This window comes from Oncorhynchus gorbuscha, linkage group LG11, assembly GCF_021184085.1.
Source record: "Oncorhynchus gorbuscha isolate QuinsamMale2020 ecotype Even-year linkage group LG11, OgorEven_v1.0, whole genome shotgun sequence".
Lineage (NCBI taxonomy): Eukaryota > Metazoa > Chordata > Actinopteri > Salmoniformes > Salmonidae > Oncorhynchus > Oncorhynchus gorbuscha.
In genome coordinates, this window is record NC_060183.1 from 62,116,410 (window position 1) to 62,138,991 (window position 22,582).

The window sequence follows — 22,582 nt, forward strand, 5'->3', positions numbered from 1 at the left end:
TGGACAAATTATATAGGTTAGTTGTGCATAATTTAGTTTTATCATAATTTCCATGTTTACAGCATACCTCCGAATAGGTGAGTTTATAATGATTGACAAGACATCAATTGAGGCTCTATAATAGGCTAGTCATTCATTAGAATAAAATGGAGATATGTTCAGATGTGAAAAGCATGACAAATATATCAACAGTGTAATCTTTATGTATGGTGAACACTCAAAATGAATGCAAATCATTAATTCACCTGACAATGGCAAAACGCACTGAAAGAGCAGTCTGTTCTGTGGTACGAGGCTGAATGGGGCACTCAAATTCATGCTGTTTTACCTGAATGCAAATCTTACTCAAACTAGTGGACCAGTGTTGGACCGCACTGTCAGACAAGGTGAAAGAGTCATGTTCCTTTAACTATATACACATCCATGATGCAGTAGAAGCCATAGACTTGTCACATCTTTTAGATGGCATTCACTTCAGTTATACATTGTGTGAATCATTCAGTGCTTACTGAAAATTGAGAAAATGGAGCCTATTTACTAAGTGGTTGAAAACAGCATTTAGGCATGTTGGATGACAATTTGAGACAAAAAAAATGAAGCAAGAACTATAAATATTTTATTGGCAAATCATACCTGTAACAAAATGGGCACATGAACAGTAGGCATTACAAGACTGACCATTTTTGAAATGTTAATAGAAAAACATTGAAATAGGTGGGTCCTTGGGACCTACTCATACCTGAAAACATCCCATTAATATTGAAAAGCTTCTCAGGTACAGTACTACATAGGCTAAAGCTTATGGCTTCTCTTTGCTAAGGTTTGTATCCTATACCTTGAAACCTGAACACCTAACTCAAATTTCCATAGAAATCTCCCATTGACATCGAGGCATGATTTAATGCGGCAATCAGCAGTTGAAACAATGAATTTTTCCACCCCGGCTTCGGTATAGAAACACAGGGGGCTGTGGAAATGTAACCACTCAAATTAATAGACAAAGCTATGGATGCAAAGACTGACCACCAATGATGTCAGTCATAATTTTAACCATGTTTTAGGCTATATAGTGTTTGTTTACATTAACTTTGTTTTCAAATATTGGCGTAAAACCAGGTTATATTTTGGATTCTAGTGGGGTACGACAGTTGAACTAAGCTCATGAAGCACTTATAAGTTATGTACCCATTGATTCTTGAGGAATATCATTCATTCAGTCCAAAAATTTATGTAGCAACTGCAGATTGCCCCTAAAAGCAGAATTCTGCATTATTAAGCTCGTGAGTTTCAAGTTAGGATTCAGCCCAAACTAGCTACAGTTGCTGAAATGTCTTGATTACACTGGCATGCTATCAGACACAAAATAATGGGTTTTGTCCTGAGTAGAAAGAGAAGGAAGATACTGCTATTGCACAATTAAGAAATGGTCTCTTTTCCAAAGTGGCAGTCTGTTATTTGGTAACAGATTGCCGATCAGATCTGCAGTGTTTTCACCAGCGTTTTATGAAGCCGCCACTTCCGTCCAGCGAGGCGACCAACGGGTCCTTAAGTCAGGTCTCTTCAAGTAGCTTACGGAGATTTCTCTGAATCTGGTTTGGTAGGATTTGACAGGTTAAAACATGCACTGAATTAATAAAAACACACCGCAAAACAATAGCATGCATGAGAGGCTGATGAGCAGAGAACACTCCCACATTGGCCTATTCACAATCCCCAACAAGCTCACATTATGTAACCAAGTGGGGAATGGTTCATACAAAATATGTTAGAGCAGAGCTATTGTCCCACTTGATGAGTAGTTGTTAGCTCAGTGACAGAGCTGACTGCATGGCATGTTTGAGCTGTTCCATGGAGAGTGGAGAGGTGACAATGAAAGAGTATCTCACACACACACACACACACACACACACACACTCAAGCATGACACAGGAGCTGGGCAAACTCGGACAAGCAAGACTAGTAACCATAAGCTACTCCCAAAAAGTGAACTTTAATGAAGCGGATTAAACAACTTTTGGGAGTAGCAAACAGTGAGCAGATGTCGACACTGTCTTCGCTGGCAAGGCGACAAACCTTTTCTAGCTTGAACAGGTTTGTAGACAGCTCCCCATAGATTTCGGCATTGAAGTCGACCTGCGATCTGTGATGCACAACGTTTCTGAAACAAAATATGCTCTGAATTAGCCGTCGTATAAATTCAGGTGTATTCAGTTTCAGCTCATTCCTATAGCAAGATGCAAATGAAAGACCACAAATGCAAAATGTCCATTTTACTGTATCCCATCGTTAGAATACATGTACATATTGTAAAATAGCCTTTAAATTGAACACCTAAAGAAATTAACATTTAATTGTATGGATTTTTAACAAGTGGGTTTACAATTTTATATGGAAAAGTCAAGAAATGTTTGGAAAAATGACATCAAAACATGCATATTACAACTATTTATAATATAAAGAATTACAGTTTCTTGACTGACCCAGTCATTCTTCGGGTTTTCCAACAGTTTGTAATGTCAAATTTCAGGTTTATCATTCATTATAACACTATCTACTGTATACCACAGATACTAGGACTGGATTCTCATTGTATTGCAATTGTTAACCTGTTAAATAATTCCTATTGATGCTCCGTTATCTCAGACAAAGCTGGTGTGAGTGTTTAGTGGCAGCTCTTACTCGTTGTGTGCATACTCCCCCACGGAACTCAACGAGTTCAGCCGCTTCTCAAGAGCCATAATCTTGAAGGCCATGTAACACGAAGACAAGACAAGGACACTAACTCTGTAAAGACAACACAAACACGTCACGCACCCAGATGAGGGCTGGAATCTACAGGAACCCATTGGCTTTCAATAAGAAACAAGTATTTCCAATTCAACTCCCATTGTTGAATCATCTCCTACATGACACAAACAGTCACAATTCCACAACCAAGTTAACACCCAAGGCAGGACAAAACACCCAGTTCACTTGTTTTGACATGCCTGGCGACAAGTGAAATTATTAGATTAGCTACAAAACCTGTTAGATGGCCTCGACACCCCCTTATGACTCATAATGAGAGGATACTCACAGGAACAAATAGACGAGTAGAAGGGTGTTCAACGACACTGGCTGTAGCGATTTCACTTTGTGTACAACACCCTGGGCAGGCTTGGTCGGACCTAAAGATAAGACAGGATTAGTGCACAGGTCAGCAACACAGAGGGCCGGACTTAAATCCAAAAAGACGAAGCTAAACAAATATTAATTAACACTTGCAGAACTACATCTTTAAGATCTTATCCTTCTCTTAATGTTTATATTACAATCTGTTCTACTTTTCAGATTCCATTCCCTCTGGAAAATGATAGAAGCCAACCCTTAGGATACCAGGGAGAGAGAATGCAGAAGTATTTAACAGAGTCTTGCTGTTTCCATTGCACCACGCTCGTGCATAAGGAGGCCTCACCGTTCTGGTGAGCGGCTCCGTGTTTTTGGTTGGGGGTCTGGAGGTGGATGTCTGCGTGCACCGCCACCTCTACGTTCTTCACCGCGCTCAGGAACGTGTCTGGGATGCTGGGGAACTCTGCAAAAACAAACACAGATTGCTCTCTGAACACCACTGGTCGTTATTGAACTAATTTCCTTTCAATTCAACATGCCTAACTACCAACATTATCAGATGTGGTCTTGTTAATTGGTATCAAGGCCGGGTCGCCTGAGCGCAAACTAAACCATGTTAGCCAACTGAGCTAAAGCCAAGGCATTCGCTCGGGGAGCTAAGATGAGTCTTCAGGTCTCAGGCAAGATTACTCTTCATGTGCGCGTGGTTCACCAAACCATCTGTGTTATACTCAGCCTTCCAATAAGCATATGCAGTCAACAGGTGAAAGGAGATACAGCTCTCTCATTGATGGATGTACTAAGACAGTTGTCTACAGCCAACTAATCCCAATTACTTTAAAAAAAAGATTCTTAAACAAACCATAAAATCATGACTGTATCAACATGTTTCCCCCCTTCTGATGACCAGGTGGCGAATCGCATCTCTGCATGTCTGGCAGACATATCAGTGTGGATGACGGATCACCACCTCAAGCTGAACTTCGGCAAGACGGAGCTGCTCTTCCTCCCGGGGAAGGACTGCCCGTTCCATGATCTCGCCATCACGGTTGACAACTCCATTGTGTCCTCCTCCCAGAGCGCTAAGAACCTTGGCGTGATCCTGGACAACAAACTGTCGTTCTCAACTAATATCAAGGCGGTGGCCCGTTCCTGTAGGTTCATGCTCTACAACATCCGCAGAGTACGACCCTGCCTCACACAGGAAGCGGCGCAGGTCCTAATCCAGGCACTTGTCATCTCCCGTCTGGATTACTGCAACTCGCTGTTGGCTGGGCTCCCTGCCTGTGCCATTAAACCCCTACAACTCATCCAGAACGCCGCAGCCCGTCTAGTGTTCAACCTTCCCAAGTTCTCTCACGTCACCCCGCTCCTCCGCTCTCTCCACTGGCTTCCAGTTGAAGCTCGCATCCGCTACAAGACCATGGTGCTTGCCTACGGAGCTGTGAGGGGAACGGCACCTCAGTACCTCCAGGCTCTGATCAGGCCCTACACCCAAATAAGGGCACTGCGTTCATCCACCTCTGGCCTGCTCGCCTCCCTACCACTGAGGAAGTACAGTTCCCGCTCAGCTCAGTCAAAACTGTTCGCTGCTCTGGCTCCCCAATGGTGGAACAAACTCCCTCACGACGCCAGGACAGCGGAGTCAATCACCACCTTCCGGAGACACCTGAAACCCCACCTCTTTAAGGAATACCTAGGATAGGATAAAGTAATCCTTCTCACCCCCTCCCCCCTTAAAATATTTAGATGCACTATTGTAAAGTGGTTGTTCCACTGGATGTCATAAGGTGAATGCACCAATTTGTAAGTCGCTCTGGATAAGAGCGTCTGCTAAATGACTTAAATGTAAATGTAAATGTAATGTAAAAGGTAAACCATGTCTGTTCAAATACAACTGAACTCAAGCCTACGGACTACAATAAAAAGTGAGCCTGTACAGTACAAGTTTGGCGACTGCTGTGTCTGGGCAGAGAAGCTGAACTAACTGAAAGCCTCTGATTGCACCTCCCAGTCCAACTCATGACTCAGTAATAACTAATCTATTAGATTATTAGAAGCTGCGAGAGTACTGCTCTTTTCTAAGCTGTATAGATAAGACTCCATACTCAGGGGCAATTCCTTTCTCTCCACTCATGGAAGGGTATAAATCATCTAATCACCATCTCTCAGGGTTTATTTCTGTCTCTATGATGTTGCATCTGTCTGTCTATTGTGAATGATGATTGTCTTGTTTTTCACAAGGGGGGGTTGGACTCCCCTGCCATCATAAAGGGAGAACCCACCCGCCATTTTCTCATAGTCTGGGGTCTGGGAGCCTGAGCTGCTGGTCTCCAGCATGTCTTGCCTCCTCTGGCACACAACCCCATCCAGGTCTGAGAAGTCTCCAGAGAAATCCTACACACAGAATATTTACATTCATTTTGTTCATACAGATGATCCCATTGAAAACATTATTGAATATAAATGCAACTTTGTCCAGGCACAGAGGGTACAGTAGAACCATTACATTACACACACCCTTTACTGTATGGTCATATAAGAAGAAGAGTTGGGAAAAAGGCAACTGTCTTAGTACTGACCAGAGGAAGTGAGGAGGGACAATCGGCTATGAAGCTATTCTCAGCAGAGGAAGTAATGAGGCTGCTCCCTGTATTGTCCCCCTACAATGGTGTTCAATGAGTTAAGACATGAAAAGTAAGGCCGGGACGATACCAGTATCGCAATACTCATTAGTACTGTGGCAAGGAAACAAAAAGCGTATTCAATTTCTTTAGGAAAACAGCCCTAATGTTGTAAACAAACATCATCCAGTCACGTGTATTTATTTCCCACACAATATCTTACATAGAGAAAGATTTTAAAGGACCAAAGAGTTCGGTCTGCTTCGTGTTTATTTTTTTTCCGTGGCAAAAATAAACTTTGATACGGGTATCGTCACAGCCCCATGGAAAAGTCCCTGTTGCAGTATAACACAGTATTATGACAACAGAAAGAACATGTTTAACCTCAGTGCTAATGTTCTGTAATACAACACAAAATAAGACTGTCAAATGTCGCAACAATGCATGAAAGAAAAAAGGACAAGGAGGAAGAACTTACATCCAGATGAACGCAGACGGATTTCAGGAGTTTATAGGTTGTATCTCGGGATAGGAATGATGCAAATACGTGCTGGAAAACATGTTAAATAATGAATCATAAGGACAATAATGAAAAAATACGTGTTTTTAATTAAGACCAAACTTGACAATTGAATATCTACAAATAAAACTGGTCATACCCTTTTGTTTGTGGATGTGATAACGAGTGCATTTGGAACCAAAATGGCAGTTTTGGTCTTCTTGATAAGAGTCACAGAGAGTACAGGAATAGCAATCTGGGAATGGGAAAGCAAACATTATTTCACTTCATCTATATTTCAGTGATTGTCTTTTCCTAGAGAGATCAGGCAAAGTACTACCAAGGAGAAAAAGTCAATAAAAAGTATTATTAAAAACATTTATAGCAAATCTGTTGACATTAAGTCAGTGAAACAACTCCTGGTCTACAACATTCAGTTCATTAGTAGGAAAGTCAACTCCTGATAAATGTAACAACTCAGAACTGTAATGATAGTGTGTGTACTAAACTGGGGCTTGCAGTTATCAGGAACAACAATGTAATTCATTCTAGACTGAAGGAGTAATGACTATAGTATTCCATTGTTATACTGTACCTTAGTATCTCTGCCGAAGACTTTGGAGTGGAAACATATCCAGTTATCAGACACAAACATTTTGCCCTGATACAGCATGTCTTTCTGCAGTGCACAGGTGTAACCTGAGAAGAGACATAGCAGAGGATGTCAGGCAAAATCTATTCTGCACAAATGACAAGACTCTGTGGCTTATTTTCAAGTGAAAGAATAATGCAAATCTTGCGTATTTTTAAAAACAAGAGGAAAATGGAGAAAGTCACCCTATGGCTTTTTAACTTTCATTTAAATTGAAGACTACGCCACTTACTTTGTTTCAGTAACTCATCCTTGCTGATTTCTTTGAATATTTTATGGTACTGGGCATTTGTCTTGGATATCTGCAAGAGAAGACAATACATCCAAATTTTGATAAATGTGACCTTTTGAAATGTATTACTTTCTTTACCTCCCTTTCCAAATGACCAAACGTATTGATATTGAGGTGCATGTGCAACTAGGTAATGTCAAATACAAGCATCCATTTAAAGATCATTAGGGTTGTGTAGACTTAAAGCTACAATGTAACTTTTTGGGCAACTCGACCAAATTCACATATAAATTTAAGTTAGAGATCTGTCATTCTTATTGAAAGCAAGGCTGTGTGCACTATTTCTATGCTTCCCATGTTTTATGTTTAGTTTTTTGGATCTTTTACTTTCAGTTTCACAGCTGAAAATACAATACTTTTGGTTATGGAAAATATATTTCACAAGGGTTTAGATGATACAATGATTCTCTACACAATGACTGCTTGTTTTGTCACAAACTGAAATTTGGCACACTATTAGAATGTTTTCAACCAGGAAATGGCAGAGTGAGTTCTGCATATTGCACCTTTAACTTTGTCAAGATACTTCACTCACAAAACTCTAGTTTTGCAAGTCAGCTGCTCAGCCATTATGCTAATTCCAAACAAACATACACACATTGTAGAGACCAATGGAAAATGTGATTGTGTGGGTGGCCTGATATACAGTATAAACACACCTGGCTGGACTGGGATTTCTTTCTTCCTTCAAACTTAGTTTCACCGTCACTTGGAGTTTGCATCGGGGAAGGCAACTCCACAGCCTTAAATCTGAAAAAGGGGACAAGATTAACACACAAGCACAGTAGCAACCAATATTGCAAGTGATTGGTACAAAAACAATAATGTAGACAGACAACTTCAATATAATAGTCCAAAACAAGTTGACTTGGCTAAGTTCTTACTGTCAATGACACATCCACTTTGACTCCCATTGAAATTAAATATTGTTTTCCCTAGATCTACAGCAGTCAAAAAGACAAGCAACTCCCATGAGGACAGCCAGCCACATCCCTTGCAGCATGGTTATGTAAAGTGTGTTGTTTATACAGCAACATCAAGGTTCGTCAACACAATACTCAGCCAAGCTTTGTAGGTCACAAAACAGGCCAAAATGTTTTGAAATGGAAAACAAATGCGTTTTTCTTATTAGTCAAGCAAAAGAAGAACCTCCTGTTTCAAAACAGTTTCTCCTGATTTGCGCCTAATGAACTCGACACAGGTGTGGATCACATAACAGCCCCAGACAGTGCAGTCTGATGTATTAATCAATAACATACAACTGTGTTCTAGTGCCATCGAATGTGGTCAAGCACTAGAGAGTTGGTAATCTACACTACCTTTCAAAAGTTTGGGGTCACTTAGAAATGTCCCTTGTTTTTGAAAGAAAATTTAAAAATTACATTAAAATAACATCAAATTGATCAGAAATACAGCATAGACATTGTTAATGTTGTAAATTACTATTGTAGCTGGAAACTGCTGATATTTAATGTAATATCTACATAGGCGTACAGACACCCATTGTCTAATGATCAATTAGCCTTTTAAAATGATAAACTTGGATTAGCTAACACAACATGCCATTGGAACACAGGAGTGATGGTTGCTGATAATGGGCCTCTATACACCTACGTAGATTTCCCATTTAAAATCTGCTGTTTCCAGCAACAATGGTAATTTAGAACATTAACAAATGTCTACATTTCTGATCATTTTGATGTTATTTTAATGGACAAAAAGAAATAGCTTTTCTTTCAAAAACAAGGACATTTAAGTCACCCAAACTTTTAAACAGAAGTGGATATATCCATGTTCCAAAACCTCACATGTATGTTATCACAACAAATTGGTATGACAACAATGGCTAAAGCATGGTTTCTCCATCCCTAGGGGATCCACAGGTGGTGCACATTTAGTTCTGGACCAGCACAAACTCACTTGATCTACAGACACTAAACTAAGAAGGGGCTTGGAGATTAGTTTAATCAAATATGTCAGTGCTGGGCTAAAACAAAACATGTGCACCCTGTGTGCTAGAGCAGACAGTTGACCATTTTACCACATATTCACATAAAACATGATTTATGGTATCTGTAAGTCTCACTTCATGAGGGGTGGTTTCTTCCTGCTCTCTGAGAGGTCTGACTCAGTGTCCATTGACACCTGAGTGTCCCCAGCAGACCTCCCACTGGCACTCCTCCTGGGCTTGTCCTCTCCTCCATTCGCTGCCTCTGACCTGGACACAGTAGTGTGACAGTCAAACATGATATGTTGTAGCTAGCTAAACTCGTGTTGTTTCTCCATTCAGACCTGTAGAGATATATTATTAAAACATTTAGCCTCAAATGATGGGGTTGAGAACAGCAGGGCAGAAGTAATGCAAAGATCCGGCACCTTTTGATGTGGGACAACAGTCAGTACAAGAGGTTTTCCTTCTTTATGAACATGGACATTGATTCAACTAGCTACCTATCATTGGTAAATCATTTAACAAAATCCCCATTCAAACTCCTTCAAAAAGAGGATCAAGCCTGTAGTTTTTGGAAATCGCAGTCAACTTTAGTTACTGAAGTCATACAATCTTTATTAACCTTTGAAAACCATACATTAAAATGCAATCAACCATTATCACTGTGGTCAACCTTAGCTAGCAAGCTACACTGAACAAAAATATAAAGTGCAACAAATCAAATCTAATTTTATTTGTCACATACACATGGTTAGCAGAATGTTAATGTGAGTGTAGCGAAATGCTTGTGCTTCTAGTTCCGACAATGCAGTAATAACCAACAAGTAATCTAGCTAACAATTCCAAAACTACTACCTTATAGACAAGTGTAAGGGGATAAGAATATGTACATAAAGATATATGAGTGAGTCATGGTACAGAGCGGCATAGGCAAGATACAGTAGATGGTATTGAGTGCAGTATATACATATGAGATGAGCATCAATTACAAAGACTGCACTGATTTACAGTTCATAGAGTTGATCCGGCTGTTGATTGTGGACTGTAGCCCCACTCCTCTTCAATGGCTGTGCGAAGTTGCTGGATATTGGCGGGAACTGGAACACGCTGTCATATACGACGATCCAGAGCATCCCAAACATGCTCAACTGGTGACATGTCTGATGAGTATGCAGGCCATAGAAGAACTGGGACATTTTCAGCTTCCAGGAATTGTGTACAGATCCTTGTGACATGGGGCCGTGCGTTATTATGCTGAAACATGAGGTGATGGCAGCGGATGAATGGCGTGACAATGGGCCTCAGGATCTCTTCACGGTATCTCTGTGCATTCAAATTGCCATCGATAAAATGCAATTGTTTGTGTTGTCAGTAGCTTACACCTGCCCATACCATAACCACACCACCACAGGGCACTCTGTTCACAACGTTGACATCAGCAACCCACTCACGTCTTGCAATGGAAACATTTACTGTTCAAGAATCAAATGGAAGCAAACAGATGTGTAATCATTATGCTGATTCGGTTGCAAATACGTTTTGCAACATAAACCGTTTATTGCTAATGGAAAACACAAACAAGCGTTTGTTGGACAAATTCAGGTAGGTCCCTCCCCGTTTCGTTGTGCGCTGTTCGCTTCGGTTTAGTTCTTAACCGTTATGAACACACCCCAGAGAAAACAGTACAAAACAGCGAGGGAACTACCTGAATTTGTCCAATAGAAACTCTCGTTATGATTGCAAAACGTTTTCTATTTGGAGTAAACTATTTTTGTTAAAAAAACGTTTTGCAACAGAATTGGCGCAATGAACTGATTGGACATACTTAACTGGCTGAGTGTTATACGTTTTTTAAGACCAAACAGTGCCACGCGTCAAATAACGTAATCCCATCAGAATGACGACAAATAACCCTGATTGTGCATTTGCAAAACTTATGTAACTAGGTAGACAAACAATGAAGGAAAATCCATTGGGACAACTTTAATTCTACGATTCCATGTCTTTAAAGTTGAAAACACTATTCGCTTGCTAACGTTAGCGTTATAGAAATAACTGCATAAAAAAATACACAACATATAACTTCGTGTGAGGTTGCTTCCAAATTAAACGCAAACTTTATCGAGAGAGCTTGGGAAAGCAAGAACTTAACTAGCTAACGTTAGCTAACTATGCATCAACAACAAAAGTGGTTACATAGCTAGCAAAGTTGGCTAACTTGCAAGCTTACTAGGCCCCCGGCCCTGCGCTGTGCTGAACTGAAAACATACAAACTTACGTCGATTGGATCCCCCTCGGATCTTTTCTGACCGGTTTGACAGACTTTACAACTTGTTCTGGCGTAGATAACGGAGTTAGATCTCTGTCCGGTTGTTCGGTCATAAGTACCATCTCTTGAGGGACAGCCTGGGTTCGCTTTCCTTAACAGTTCCCTTTCTCCGTAAAAAAACTTTGGCAGTGACTCCGTCCTACGGCAAGGAGGGGTTAAATTTGGGAAGATCGTTCGATACTCGGGACACTATGTGGAGGTAGGGCATGGAAGAGGGGGTGGGTTGATCTGGTGGCAACCAAACATGGCACTGCGCTGACATTAATCACTTTATTTCAGGACAATATAAATAAAGCCTTCACTTACACCCCCGCCTCGTTTAGTTTCTAATTTAATCCCCCCTTTCCTTCTTTTCCCTTCCTCGCTACTTCTTTCCCCTAATTTCATAATGGCACAGGGCAGTTGCTAAATGCCGCCATCGTGTGTCGAATAGGCAGACACACACATTTGAGCAAAGTAGAGAGTTATTTATTAAATATGAAATAATTGTACATGATTTCTCAAAATGTAGATTGAAAAACCGATTGAAAACTACACAATAGCTACACAATTCCCTTCCAGTCATGGTTCCTTGTTTTACGTGCTACTTAGTGAAGACGAGAATGAGATTGAAATGGGGGAGCCAGAAGAGATTGAGAAGCCACCACGTGATGCTGCTGCCTCAGCCAAGCTTTTTGACTTGAATGTAACGCAATGATGTTTATTATGTATGGTTAGGCCTACAGTACCTTCAAAAAGTATTCATACCCCTAGACTTATTGCACATTTTGTTGTCCTACAGCGTGAATTTAAAAGGAATAAAACTTTTTTTTTAAATCACCATTAAATATCTAATTTACATAAGTATTCACACACCCATTTTACATTGACATTTTAGTCATTTAGCAGATGATCTTATCCAGAGCAATGTACAGTTAGTGCATTCATCTTAATTAAGATAGCTAGGTGGGACAACCACATATCACAGACATAGTAACTATGGCCCTGTCCGACGACGATATCCCCGGACAGGGCCAACTAGGCAGGATATAACCCCACTCACTTTCCCAAAGCAACGCTCCCACACCATCGAAGGGATATCAACTAACCTACTACCCCATGACAAGGTTGAGTATAGCCCAGGAAGATCTCCCCCACAGCAAGAGCCCAAGGGGGTGCAAAATCGGACAGGAGGATCATGTCAGTGACTAAACCCACTCAAATTGAGTAGCGAAAAAAGCCTGTCAAGAAGAGAAACACCACTCCTAGGGAGGGCATGGGAGAGCACTAGTAAGCCAGTGACACCCGTAATAGGGTCAGATGCAAAGAATCTCAGTGGAGAGAGGGGAGCCAGCCAGACAGAGACATCAAGGGTGGGTTGATACTCCAGTGCCTTGCCTTTAACCTTCACACTCCTGGGCCAGACTACACTCAAACATAGGACCTACTGAAGAGATGAGTCTTCAGTAAAGACTTAAAGGTCCAGACCTAGTCTGTGTCTCTCACATGGATAGGCAGACCATTCCATAAAAATGTAGCTCTATAGGAGAAAGCCCTGCCTTCAGCTGTTTGCTTTGAAATTCTAGGAATAATAAGGAGGCTTGCGTCTTGCAACCATAGCGTACATGTAGGTATGTACGGCAGGATCAAATCGGAGAGATAGGAAGGAGCAAGTCCATGTGATGCTTTTTAGGTTAGCAGTAAAATCTTCAAATCAGTCCTAGCTTTGACAGGAAACCAGTGTAGAGAGGCAAGCACTGGAATATGAGTAATATGATCAAAAGTTTGGGTTTTAGTCAAGATTCTAGAAGCCGTATTTAGCATTAACTGAAGTTTATTTAGTGCTTTATCCGGGTAGCCAAAGAGTAGAGCATTGCTGTACTCTAATCTAGAAGTGGCAAAAGCATGGATGAGCTTTTCTGCAGAATTTCTGGACAAAGACTTTGTGATTACGAAAATGGAAAATAGCTACCCATTAAATATTTTTTATGTGCTTGTAAAAAGAGAGATCAGGGTCCAGAGTAACACAGAGGTCCTTCACATTTTTATTCAAGACTAATTGTCAGATCAAACAGCAGATCTTTCTTTATTGGGACCTAGAGATAGCATTTATGTTTTGATAGTTTAAAATATCTAATTTCGTGTGACAGTTGTTTTTTGTTTTTAGAGGTGAGACTGCATCTAGGTTATTACACAAGGTTAAGTTTAGATCCTCGGTTAGGTGGTTAACTGATTTTTGGTCCGCTGAAAGGGTCCCCAGTCCGGGGTGGGCGGTGAGGGTCGCCGCTCCAAAGGCACCACCGAAGTGGGCCAAGACTGAGGTGGATCGGGGTCCACATCCCGCACCCGAGCCGCCACCGTAAGAAGGCTGCATCCAGTTTGTTGAGTAGAGTGTTGGAGGCTATTTTATAGATGACATCACCGAAGTCGAGGATCGGTAGGATGGTCAGTTTTACGAGGGTATGTTTGGCAGCATTAGTGAAGGATGCTTTGTTGCGATATAGGAAGCCAATTCTAGATTTAATTTTGGATTGGGGATGCTTAATGTGAGTCTGGAAGGAGAGTTTACAGTCTAACCAGACACCCAGGTATTTGTAGTTGTCCAAGTATTCTGAGTCAGAGCCGTCTAGAGTAGTGATGCTGGACGGGCGAGCAGGTGCGGGCAGTGATCGATTGAATAGCATGCATTTAGTTTTACTTGCGTTTAAGAGCAGTTGGAGGCCACGGAAGGAGAGTTGTATGGCATTGAAGCTCGTCTGGAGGTTAGTTAACACAGTGTCCAAGGAGGGGCCAGAAGTATACAGAATGGTGTCGTCTGTATAGAGGTGGATCAGAGAATCACCAGCAGCAAGAGCAACATCATTGATGTATACAGAAAAGAGAGTCGGACCGAGATTTGAACCCTGTGGCACACCCATAGAGACTGTCAGAGGTCCGGACAACAGGCCTTCCGATTTGACACACTGAACTCTATCAGAGAAGTAGTTGGTAAACCAGGCGAGGCAATCATTTGAGAAACCAAGGCTGTCGAGTCTGCCAATAAGAATGTTGTGATTGACAGAGTTGAAAGCCTTGGCCAGGTCGATGAATACGGCTGCACAGTAATGTCTCTTATCGATGGCGGTTATGATGTCGTTTAGAACCTTGAGCGTGGCTGAGGTGCACCCATGACCAGCTCTGAAAGCAGATTGCATAGTGGAGAAGGTATGGTGGGATTCGAAATGGTCAGTAATCTGTTTGTTAACTTGGCTTTCGAAGACTTTAGAAAGACAGGGTAGGATAGATATAGGTCTGTAACAGTTTGTGTCTAGTGTGTCACCCCCTTTGAAGAGTGACAGGTGTGCGCTACAACGAGCAGCCTGGTGACCTAGAGGCCGGAGAGGGAGCACACGTGACAGTGTTCCAGCCACACGACGCCGACCAAAATGAAGATCCCGGGGATCAGGATTGGACCAGTCACCTCTGCTGAGGCACGGGAAACCTGTCGGTCTGGCTGAGATGCGGGAGCATGGCCACCTAGAGCGCCGGAGAGAGGATATGTGAGGGTACCCCCTCTCCAGCGCGTTCTGCTCCAGCCGCAGGACACCAACCAAAGGGACTATCCCGGGAATCAGGAGCGAACCGGGCAAACCTGCTGATGCACGGGAACCCGACAGACCAGCTGAGGCAGGAGAGCGTGGCAATCCGGCTGAGGCATGAGAGCCCGATGAGCTGGAGGAAGGAGGGGAGCATGGCGATCTGTCTCAGGCATGAGAGCCTATAGTGGCTCCCGGACCCGACGTCATTCCCACCAAAAAAAAAAAAAACACTCCCCGATGCTTCCGTTGGGGGAGGCGTCATTCTGTAACGCTGAGAGTCGGGAAGCAAGTTCAGGGATTGAGTGTTTTACTAAAATAAACAGAACATAATACAAAACAAGAAACACTAACAGCACACAGACAAGAAACACTAACAGCACACAGACACGAAACAGAAACAATGACGTCTGGGGAAGGAACCAAAGGGAGTGACATATACAGTGAGGCAAAAAAAGTATTTGATCCCCTGCTGATTACATTTGCCTACTGACAAAGAAATGATCCGTCTATAATTTTAATCGTAGGTTTATTTGAACAATGAGAGACAGAAAAACAAAACAAAAATCCAGAAAAACGCATGTCAAAAATGTTATAAATTGATTTGCAAAGCCCAAAACAAACACTTAATATATATAACACAGGGCTGTAAACCCAACCAAAGAGCAAGGTGTAACCTCTAATAAATACACGGGACGAGACCCATAATAACAAGAGCACACTAAAATGCAAGCTGATTCAACAGAGCGCAGGTACTCACAAGACCAACGGACATGGAACACTTGGTTTCCGAGATATAATATATATATATTTATTTACATTTTTCTGCTGTACCGGAAAATTACTCCAGATGATGACTGACTGTATATGGCAAATAGACATTTCATAACCAAATGGACATGGACGTTTCTCGTAAATGGAACAGACTTCAAAGACGAAACTCTGTGAGCACAGGGATGGTCAAATGTGCTTTTAGTCCAGAAACAAGATGGCGTCGAGGCCACAGCACTCTTTGAATTAATGCACATTTTGTGGGATTAAAGGTAGAAAACTGTAATACAGTACTAATTTTACCTCTTCACGTCAAAGTACATAAATCTATGTTGTAAGGAAAAATAGAACCAGCCATTTATCTATCGTAGTTTACGAGAAATCGTACAACATCCATTTCATGATGCTAAAGCAAATGTTTTTTTATTTTTTTTAAAGTTATAGATCCAGTTGAGGCGTGTTAAAGCGAATCCGTTGAGGCGGATTTTGGAGCTCTATGTGATTTCTGTGATTTCTGTGATTTTCTGTACTCACACACACACACAGCCAAGAAGGAGTGACACAGTGTGGGGCTTCCAGACAGCAGAGCCTGCAATAATTACTGGCATTCGCACAATCAAAAAACCATCAGTCCCAGGCTCTGAAAGTTTACAAACCTTTTCTAGAGTTTAAGTCGGTAGTGCACGGTGAGTTATGTGGTTCTAAAAGGTTCTCAGGTCGAGAAACAGCCTTGTCCATTTGCAATGTATTCCATTCATTTTTAACATCGCGAAAATGACGACATTTAGATACAGTTGAAGCCGGAAGTTTGCATACACCTTAGCCAAATACATTTAAACTCAGTTTTTTTCTCAATTCCTGACATTTCATTCTAGTGAAAGTTCCCTGTCTTAGGTCAGTTAGGATCACCACTTTATTTTAAGAATGTGAAATGTCAGAATAATAGTAGAGAGAAGTATTTATTTCAGCTTTTATTTATTTCATCACGTGCCCAGTGGGTCAGAAGTTTACATACAATCAATTAGTATTTGGTAGCATTGCCTTTAAATTGTTTAACTTGGGTCAAACGTTTCGGGTAGCCTTCCACAAGCTTCCTACAATACATTGGGGGAATTTTGGCCCCTTCCTCCTGACAGAGCTGGTGTAACTGAGTCAGGTCTGTAGGCCTCCTTGCTCACAAGTGCTTTTTCAGTTCTGCCCACAAATGTTCTATAGGATTGAGGTCAGGGCTTTGTGATGGCCACACCAATACCTGGTCTTTGTTATCTTTAAGCCATTTTGCCACAACTTTGGAAGTATGCTTGGTGTCATTGTCCATTTGGAAGACCCATTTGCGACCAAGCTTTAACTTCCTGACTGATGTCTTGAGATGTTGCTTCAATATATCCACATAATTTTCCCGCCTCATGATGCCATCTATTTTGTAAAGTGCACCAGTCCCTCCTGCAGCAAAGCACCCCCACAACATGATGCTGCCACCCCTGTGCTTCACAGTTGGGATGGTGTTCTTCGGTTTGCAAGGCAACCCCCTTTTTCCTCCAAACATAACGATGGTCATTATGGCCAAACAGTTCTATTTTTGTTTCATCAGACTAGAGGACATTTCTCCAAAAAAGTACGATCTTTGTCCCCATGTGCAGTTGGAAACCGTAGTCTGGCTTTTTTATGGCGGTTTTGGAGCAGTGGCTTCTTCCTTGCTGAGCGGCCGTTCAGGTTATGTCGATATTACAACTCATTTTACTGTGGATATAGATACTTTTGTACCTGTTTCCTCCAGCATCTTCACAAGGCATTTTGCTGTTGTTCTGGGATTGATTTGCACTTTTCACAGCAAAGTACGTTGATCTCTAGGAGACAGAACGCGTCTTCTTCCTGAGCGGAATTACGGCTGCGTGGTTCCATGGTGTTTAGACTTGCATACTATTGTTTGTACAGATGAACGTGGTACCTTCAGGCATTTGGAAATTGCTCCCAAGAAAGAACCAGACTTGTGGAGGTCTACAATTTTTTTCTGAGGTCTTGGCTGATTTCTTTTGATTTTCCCATGATGTCAAGCAAAGAGGCACTGAGTTTGAAGGTAGGCCTTGAAATACATCCACAGGTACACCTCCAATTGACCCAAATGATGTCAACTAGCCTATCAGAAGCTTCTAAAGCCATGACATAATTTTCTGGAATTTTCCAAGCTGTTTAATGGCACAATCAACTTAGTGTATTTAAACTTCTGACCCACTGGAATTGTAATACGGTGAATTATAAGTGAAATAACCTGTCTGTAAACAGTTGTTGGAAAAATGACTTGACTTGCCAAAACTATAGTTTGTTAAGAAGAAATGTGTGGAGTGGTTGAAAAATAAGTTTTAATGACTCCAACCTAAGTGTATGTAACCTTCCGAATTCAACTGTACATCTTAAACTGCAAATTATTAATTAAAGGCCCAATGCAACCATTTTTATATCAATATCAAATTATTTCTGGGTAACAATTAAGTACCCTCCTCTTCTCAAGGAAGAATTTAGCTAAGACTGTCTGGGAGTAGTCTGAGTGGGGAGGGGAAACTGAAAACTAGCTTTTGCCGCATAGTGATGTTACCATGGAAAGACAAAACTCCCACCCATGCAAACCTGCTGATTAGAAGGTCCTTTGTAGACTGTGTTTTGAATCAGCAACTATCAGAAAATTACCCTGATCAAACTTTTTCACACTTTCCTCAGCTGTTCTACAATATGATATACAGTGGTGGAAACTGTACCCAACTGTCATACTTTAGTAAAAGTAAAGATACCTTAATAGAAAATGACTTAAGTAAAAGTAAAAGTCACCCAGTAAAATTCTACTTTAGTAAAAGTCTAAAAGTATTTGGTTTAAAATATACTTAAGTATTAAAAGTTAAAGTATAAATAATTTCATATTCCTTATATTAAGCAAACCAGATGGCACCATTTTCTTGTTTTTTATTTATTTACGGAAAGCCGCGGGCCACTCCAACATTGAGACATAACTTACAAACTAATAATGTGTGTTTAGTGAGTCCGCCAGATCAGAGGCAATAGGCATGAACAAGGATGTTCGGTTGATAAGTGCATGAATTTGACTATTTTCCTGTCCTGCTAAGTATTCAAACTGTAATTAGTTATTTTGGGTGTCAAGGAAAATGTATGGAGTAAAAAGTAAAATATTTTCTTAAGGAATGTAGTGAAGTAAAAGTAAAAATAGTAAAAAATATAAATAGTAAAGTACAGATACCCATAAAAACTACTTAGGTAGTACTTTTTTTTTTTTTTACTGAAGTACTTTACACCACTGATGGTGTAAAACATAATTTTGACTGCACTAAGCCTTTAACATCAACAGGAATTTGTTTAATCTAAACTACTTATTTTTTAAACTAATAACATTGGTTTCCCCCAAAAAAACATACAGGTTATCTTTGGCATTAAGATCATGGTTCATCCATTTCCCAACAATGGATTTAAGATGATCTTAGTGATAAAGATGAACTTTATATTTTGGGGACACTCATCCAGTATTAGTTAAATGCAGTAATGAGCCAGACAAACAATGTAATATTTCTGCAGGTCTAATGGATTTCCAGAGCAAATAAACCAGTAAGCAGGAATGTCAATATAACAAAGGAAAATACATTAATGCTGTGCATTTAAATTACAACGCATTTATAGTGTTCCGCATCAGAGAGTTTCACTTCGGTCAGTTTTAATAAAGTGTTGCCTTTCTGATGTTCTTTGAACAGTGCTGTTCTTACTCTGTAGAAGTCATTCTGCTCCTCTTCTCCACTCTTGTTTTCATAAATATGGACAGTAGTGAGGGACTTGTCCGGTCTGAGAAACTCCAGCTTTGTGCCCACAGCACTAATGCTGGGTTTGAAGTTACATGGCAAAATTACATCATTCCCCGCCAAGGCAACAACAGGACCAGTAGGATCTCTCAGTTAAAATTTCCCTGGGAAGAATGATAGGCAAATAAAAAATATGCTAAAACAAATGGGAAATGGGAAATGGGGGGGGCGAATTGTGAATTTGGATGAATACCCAACAACCCATACATCAAAAAATAGCTACAAAGCTCTACGTTGTAACCTGCTATGTGTTGTTTGTGTCTCTGATGCCGCGTTAAAAACAACTGGTAACTGGGAACTCGGAAATCTCAGACTCCCGACTTAAGTGAGTTCAAGACAACTGGGACCTCAGGGGGGAAAAAACAAGGTCAAATCATGACTTCAGTGATCTTCAGATCGGAAAGTCAGAGCACTAGAAAGATGCCTGAGTTCCCGAGTTAGATGACAGTTCCCCAAAAAACATCCTGTCGGAGCTTATTTTTCCCCAAGTGCCGAGTTTTCTTGAACACACTGAAGTCGGAAGTCAGAGACTTCAGTGCGTTCAAGACAACTGGGAACACTGAAAAAAACGAGCTCCAACAGGGAAAAATATTTTTAACTGGTCAACCAACTCAGAATTTCAAGTCGGAAACTCAAGCATCTTTCTAGAGCTTTGACTTTCCTACCTGCAGATCACTGAAGATCGTTTTCTTCAGAGTTCCCAGCTGCTTTGAAAGTGCCTTCAGAAATTATCCATACCCCTTGACTTATTCCACATTTTGTTGTGTTACAGCCTGAATTCAAAATTGATTTTGATTTCACCCATCTACACCATAATGGCAAAGTGAAAACATGTTTTTAGAAATAGTTGCAAATGTATTGAAAATTTAAAACAGAAATATTAATTTACATTAAGTATTCACACCCCTTTGCTGTGACACTCCAGGTGCATCCTTGAGATGTCACTACAACTTGTTTCAATTGTTTGGACATTAGAAAGCAACACACCTGTCTATATGAGGTCCCAAAGTTGACAGTTCATGTCAGATCACGCAACTTGAGTCAAGATCTATTTCTTACTTTACTACTAGGAACAGGGCATCATTGAAAGGAGTGATTTCTGGGGTAGTGTGAAGGTGGAGCAATTGAAGTTGAAGATTCCTGGTGTTTGTGATGGCCGCCGTTTGGTGCGATGCTGACCCTGTTGTGAGCATGGTGAAACAGAGCAGGAGGGCATGGGATAGAGGATTGTGTCGTTTCGGTGGATTAACATTACATTACATTTAAGTCATTTAGCAGACGCTCTTATCCAGAGCGACTTACAAATTGGATTAAGTTGTGTGTGCGTCAACTGTAGGGGTACACATGTTGCTGGGGATCGGAAGTGTCTGGTGCGAGCGGCAGGTTGAGGTGGCTAGAGTCAGAGTAGTGCAGAAGATGCCGTATGCTGAGGCAGTAAAGAAAGTAGAGGAGGATGGGTCAAGGACGAGGGATTCTATGGAAATGAGATCTGTGCCAGCACAAAGGGATAGGCCAATGAGTGATACAGTATATGCTTCAGTAAGGTTGGCTTCTAAGCGTTCATAGCAATTGTTATCACCTGGAATGCAGAAATGGAACGTGAGTCACAGAAAATATATGTTGTGGTGGCAGCTGCAGAGAAGCACTTGGGGGTATGAAATTTGACTTCAGAAGAGTTACAGCATGTGTCGAGTGGTGGTGTCCGGTCCTCTTGAGTTGTTGGCCTGGGGTAGGATCAGAAAGGGTTAATAATGAAATAAGGTGATGTGTTTTAATTCGTTTTTTAAAACTAGGCAAGTCAGTTAAGAACACGTTTTTATTTACAATGACGGCCTACACCGGACAAACCCTGACGATGCTGGGCCAATTGTGCGTCACCCTATGGCATTCCCAATCACAGCCAGTTGTGATACAGCCTGGATTTGAACCTGTCTGTAGTGACACCTCAAGCACAGTGCCTTGGACCACTGCACCACTCGGGAACCCCATGAGTGTAGGGATAGTGTAGGGATAGTTGGAAGGGTCATAAAAATATTAAAATATGTATACTTTTTTAAAATTGAAAATTGTTTTTGGTTCCCATTTCCCATTTTGTATCATAAAATGTAATGGATCTGTATTATAGTTCAATTGGGGGCGGTAATGCAACATATTGGATACCAACCGCTGTTAAACCTCACCGAAGAAGTGCATGTCAGAGCAGAAACTATACTAAGTCCAAGGAACTGTTCGAAGAACGCCGAGATAGAATTGTGATGAGGCATGTATCTAGGGAAGGATATTAAATCATGTCTCGTGTTGAATGTTTCCAAGAACACAGTGGTCTCCATCATTGGGAAATGTTTAAAATATATGAAACTACCCAGACTCTGCCTAGAACTACCCGTCCGATCAAACTGAGCAATCGGGCAAGAAGGACCTTAGTCAGGGAGATGACCAAGAACCCAATGACCACTCTGACAGAACTACAGAGTTCCTTGCCTGAGATGGGAGAACCTGCCAGAAGGACAACAGTCTCTACAGCACTTCACCAATCTGGGTTTTATCAGTGGCCAGAAGGAAGCCACTCCTGAGAAAAAGGCACATGACAGCATGCCTGGAATTTGCAAAAAGGCATGTGAAAGACTGAGCATAAGGCAAAAGATTGTGGTCTGATTAGACAAAAATCTAACTCTTTGGCAGGAACGCAAAGTGTTATGTCTGGAGAAAACCAGGCACAGCTCATCATCCATCTAGCACCATCCTTACGATAAGCATGGGGGTGGCAGCATCAAGCTATGGGGATGCTTTTCAGCGGCAGGGACTGGAAATCTGGGAAATGATGTAAATATATCACTAGCCACTTTAAACAATGCTACCTTATATAATGTTACTTACCCTACATTATTAATCTCATATGCATATGTATATACTGTACTCTACATCATCGACTGCATCCTTATGTA

General features: G+C 41.2%; 1 protein-coding gene across 1 annotated transcript; it reads right to left on the bottom strand.

The window, feature by feature from the left end:
• Positions 1-594: 594 nt before the first annotated feature.
• LOC124049066 (GRAM domain-containing protein 2B) lies at positions 595-11,805 on the bottom strand. Its single transcript, XM_046370395.1, has 14 exons — positions 11,405-11,805; positions 9,262-9,393; positions 7,835-7,925; positions 7,116-7,185; positions 6,827-6,930; positions 6,392-6,487; positions 6,211-6,282; positions 5,691-5,771; positions 5,394-5,505; positions 3,455-3,571; positions 3,077-3,167; positions 2,680-2,784; positions 2,074-2,158; positions 595-1,589 (listed from the first exon to the last, which is right to left on the bottom strand). Exons 1-14 carry the CDS (start codon positions 11,515-11,517, stop codon positions 1,551-1,553), a joined length of 1,308 nt encoding a protein of 435 aa, XP_046226351.1. The 5' UTR covers positions 11,518-11,805; the 3' UTR covers positions 595-1,550.
• Between the last annotated feature and the right edge of the window lie 10,777 nt (positions 11,806-22,582).

What these genes read in the sequence shown, in the direction of transcription:
- LOC124049066 (XM_046370395.1), bottom strand. Translation starts at nt 11,517, where the DNA reads ATGGTACTTATGACCGAACAACCGGACAGAGATCTAACTCCGTTATCT. An exon ending in TCACATCCACAAACAAAAGG is followed by an intron (nt 6,283 to 6,391) that starts GTATGACCAGTT and finishes CATGTTTTCCAG; the next exon opens with CACGTATTTGCATCATTCCT. An exon ending in GGGGAGTATGCACACAACGA is followed by an intron (nt 2,159 to 2,679) that starts GTAAGAGCTGCC and finishes ATTTTGTTTCAG; the next exon opens with AAACGTTGTGCATCACAGAT.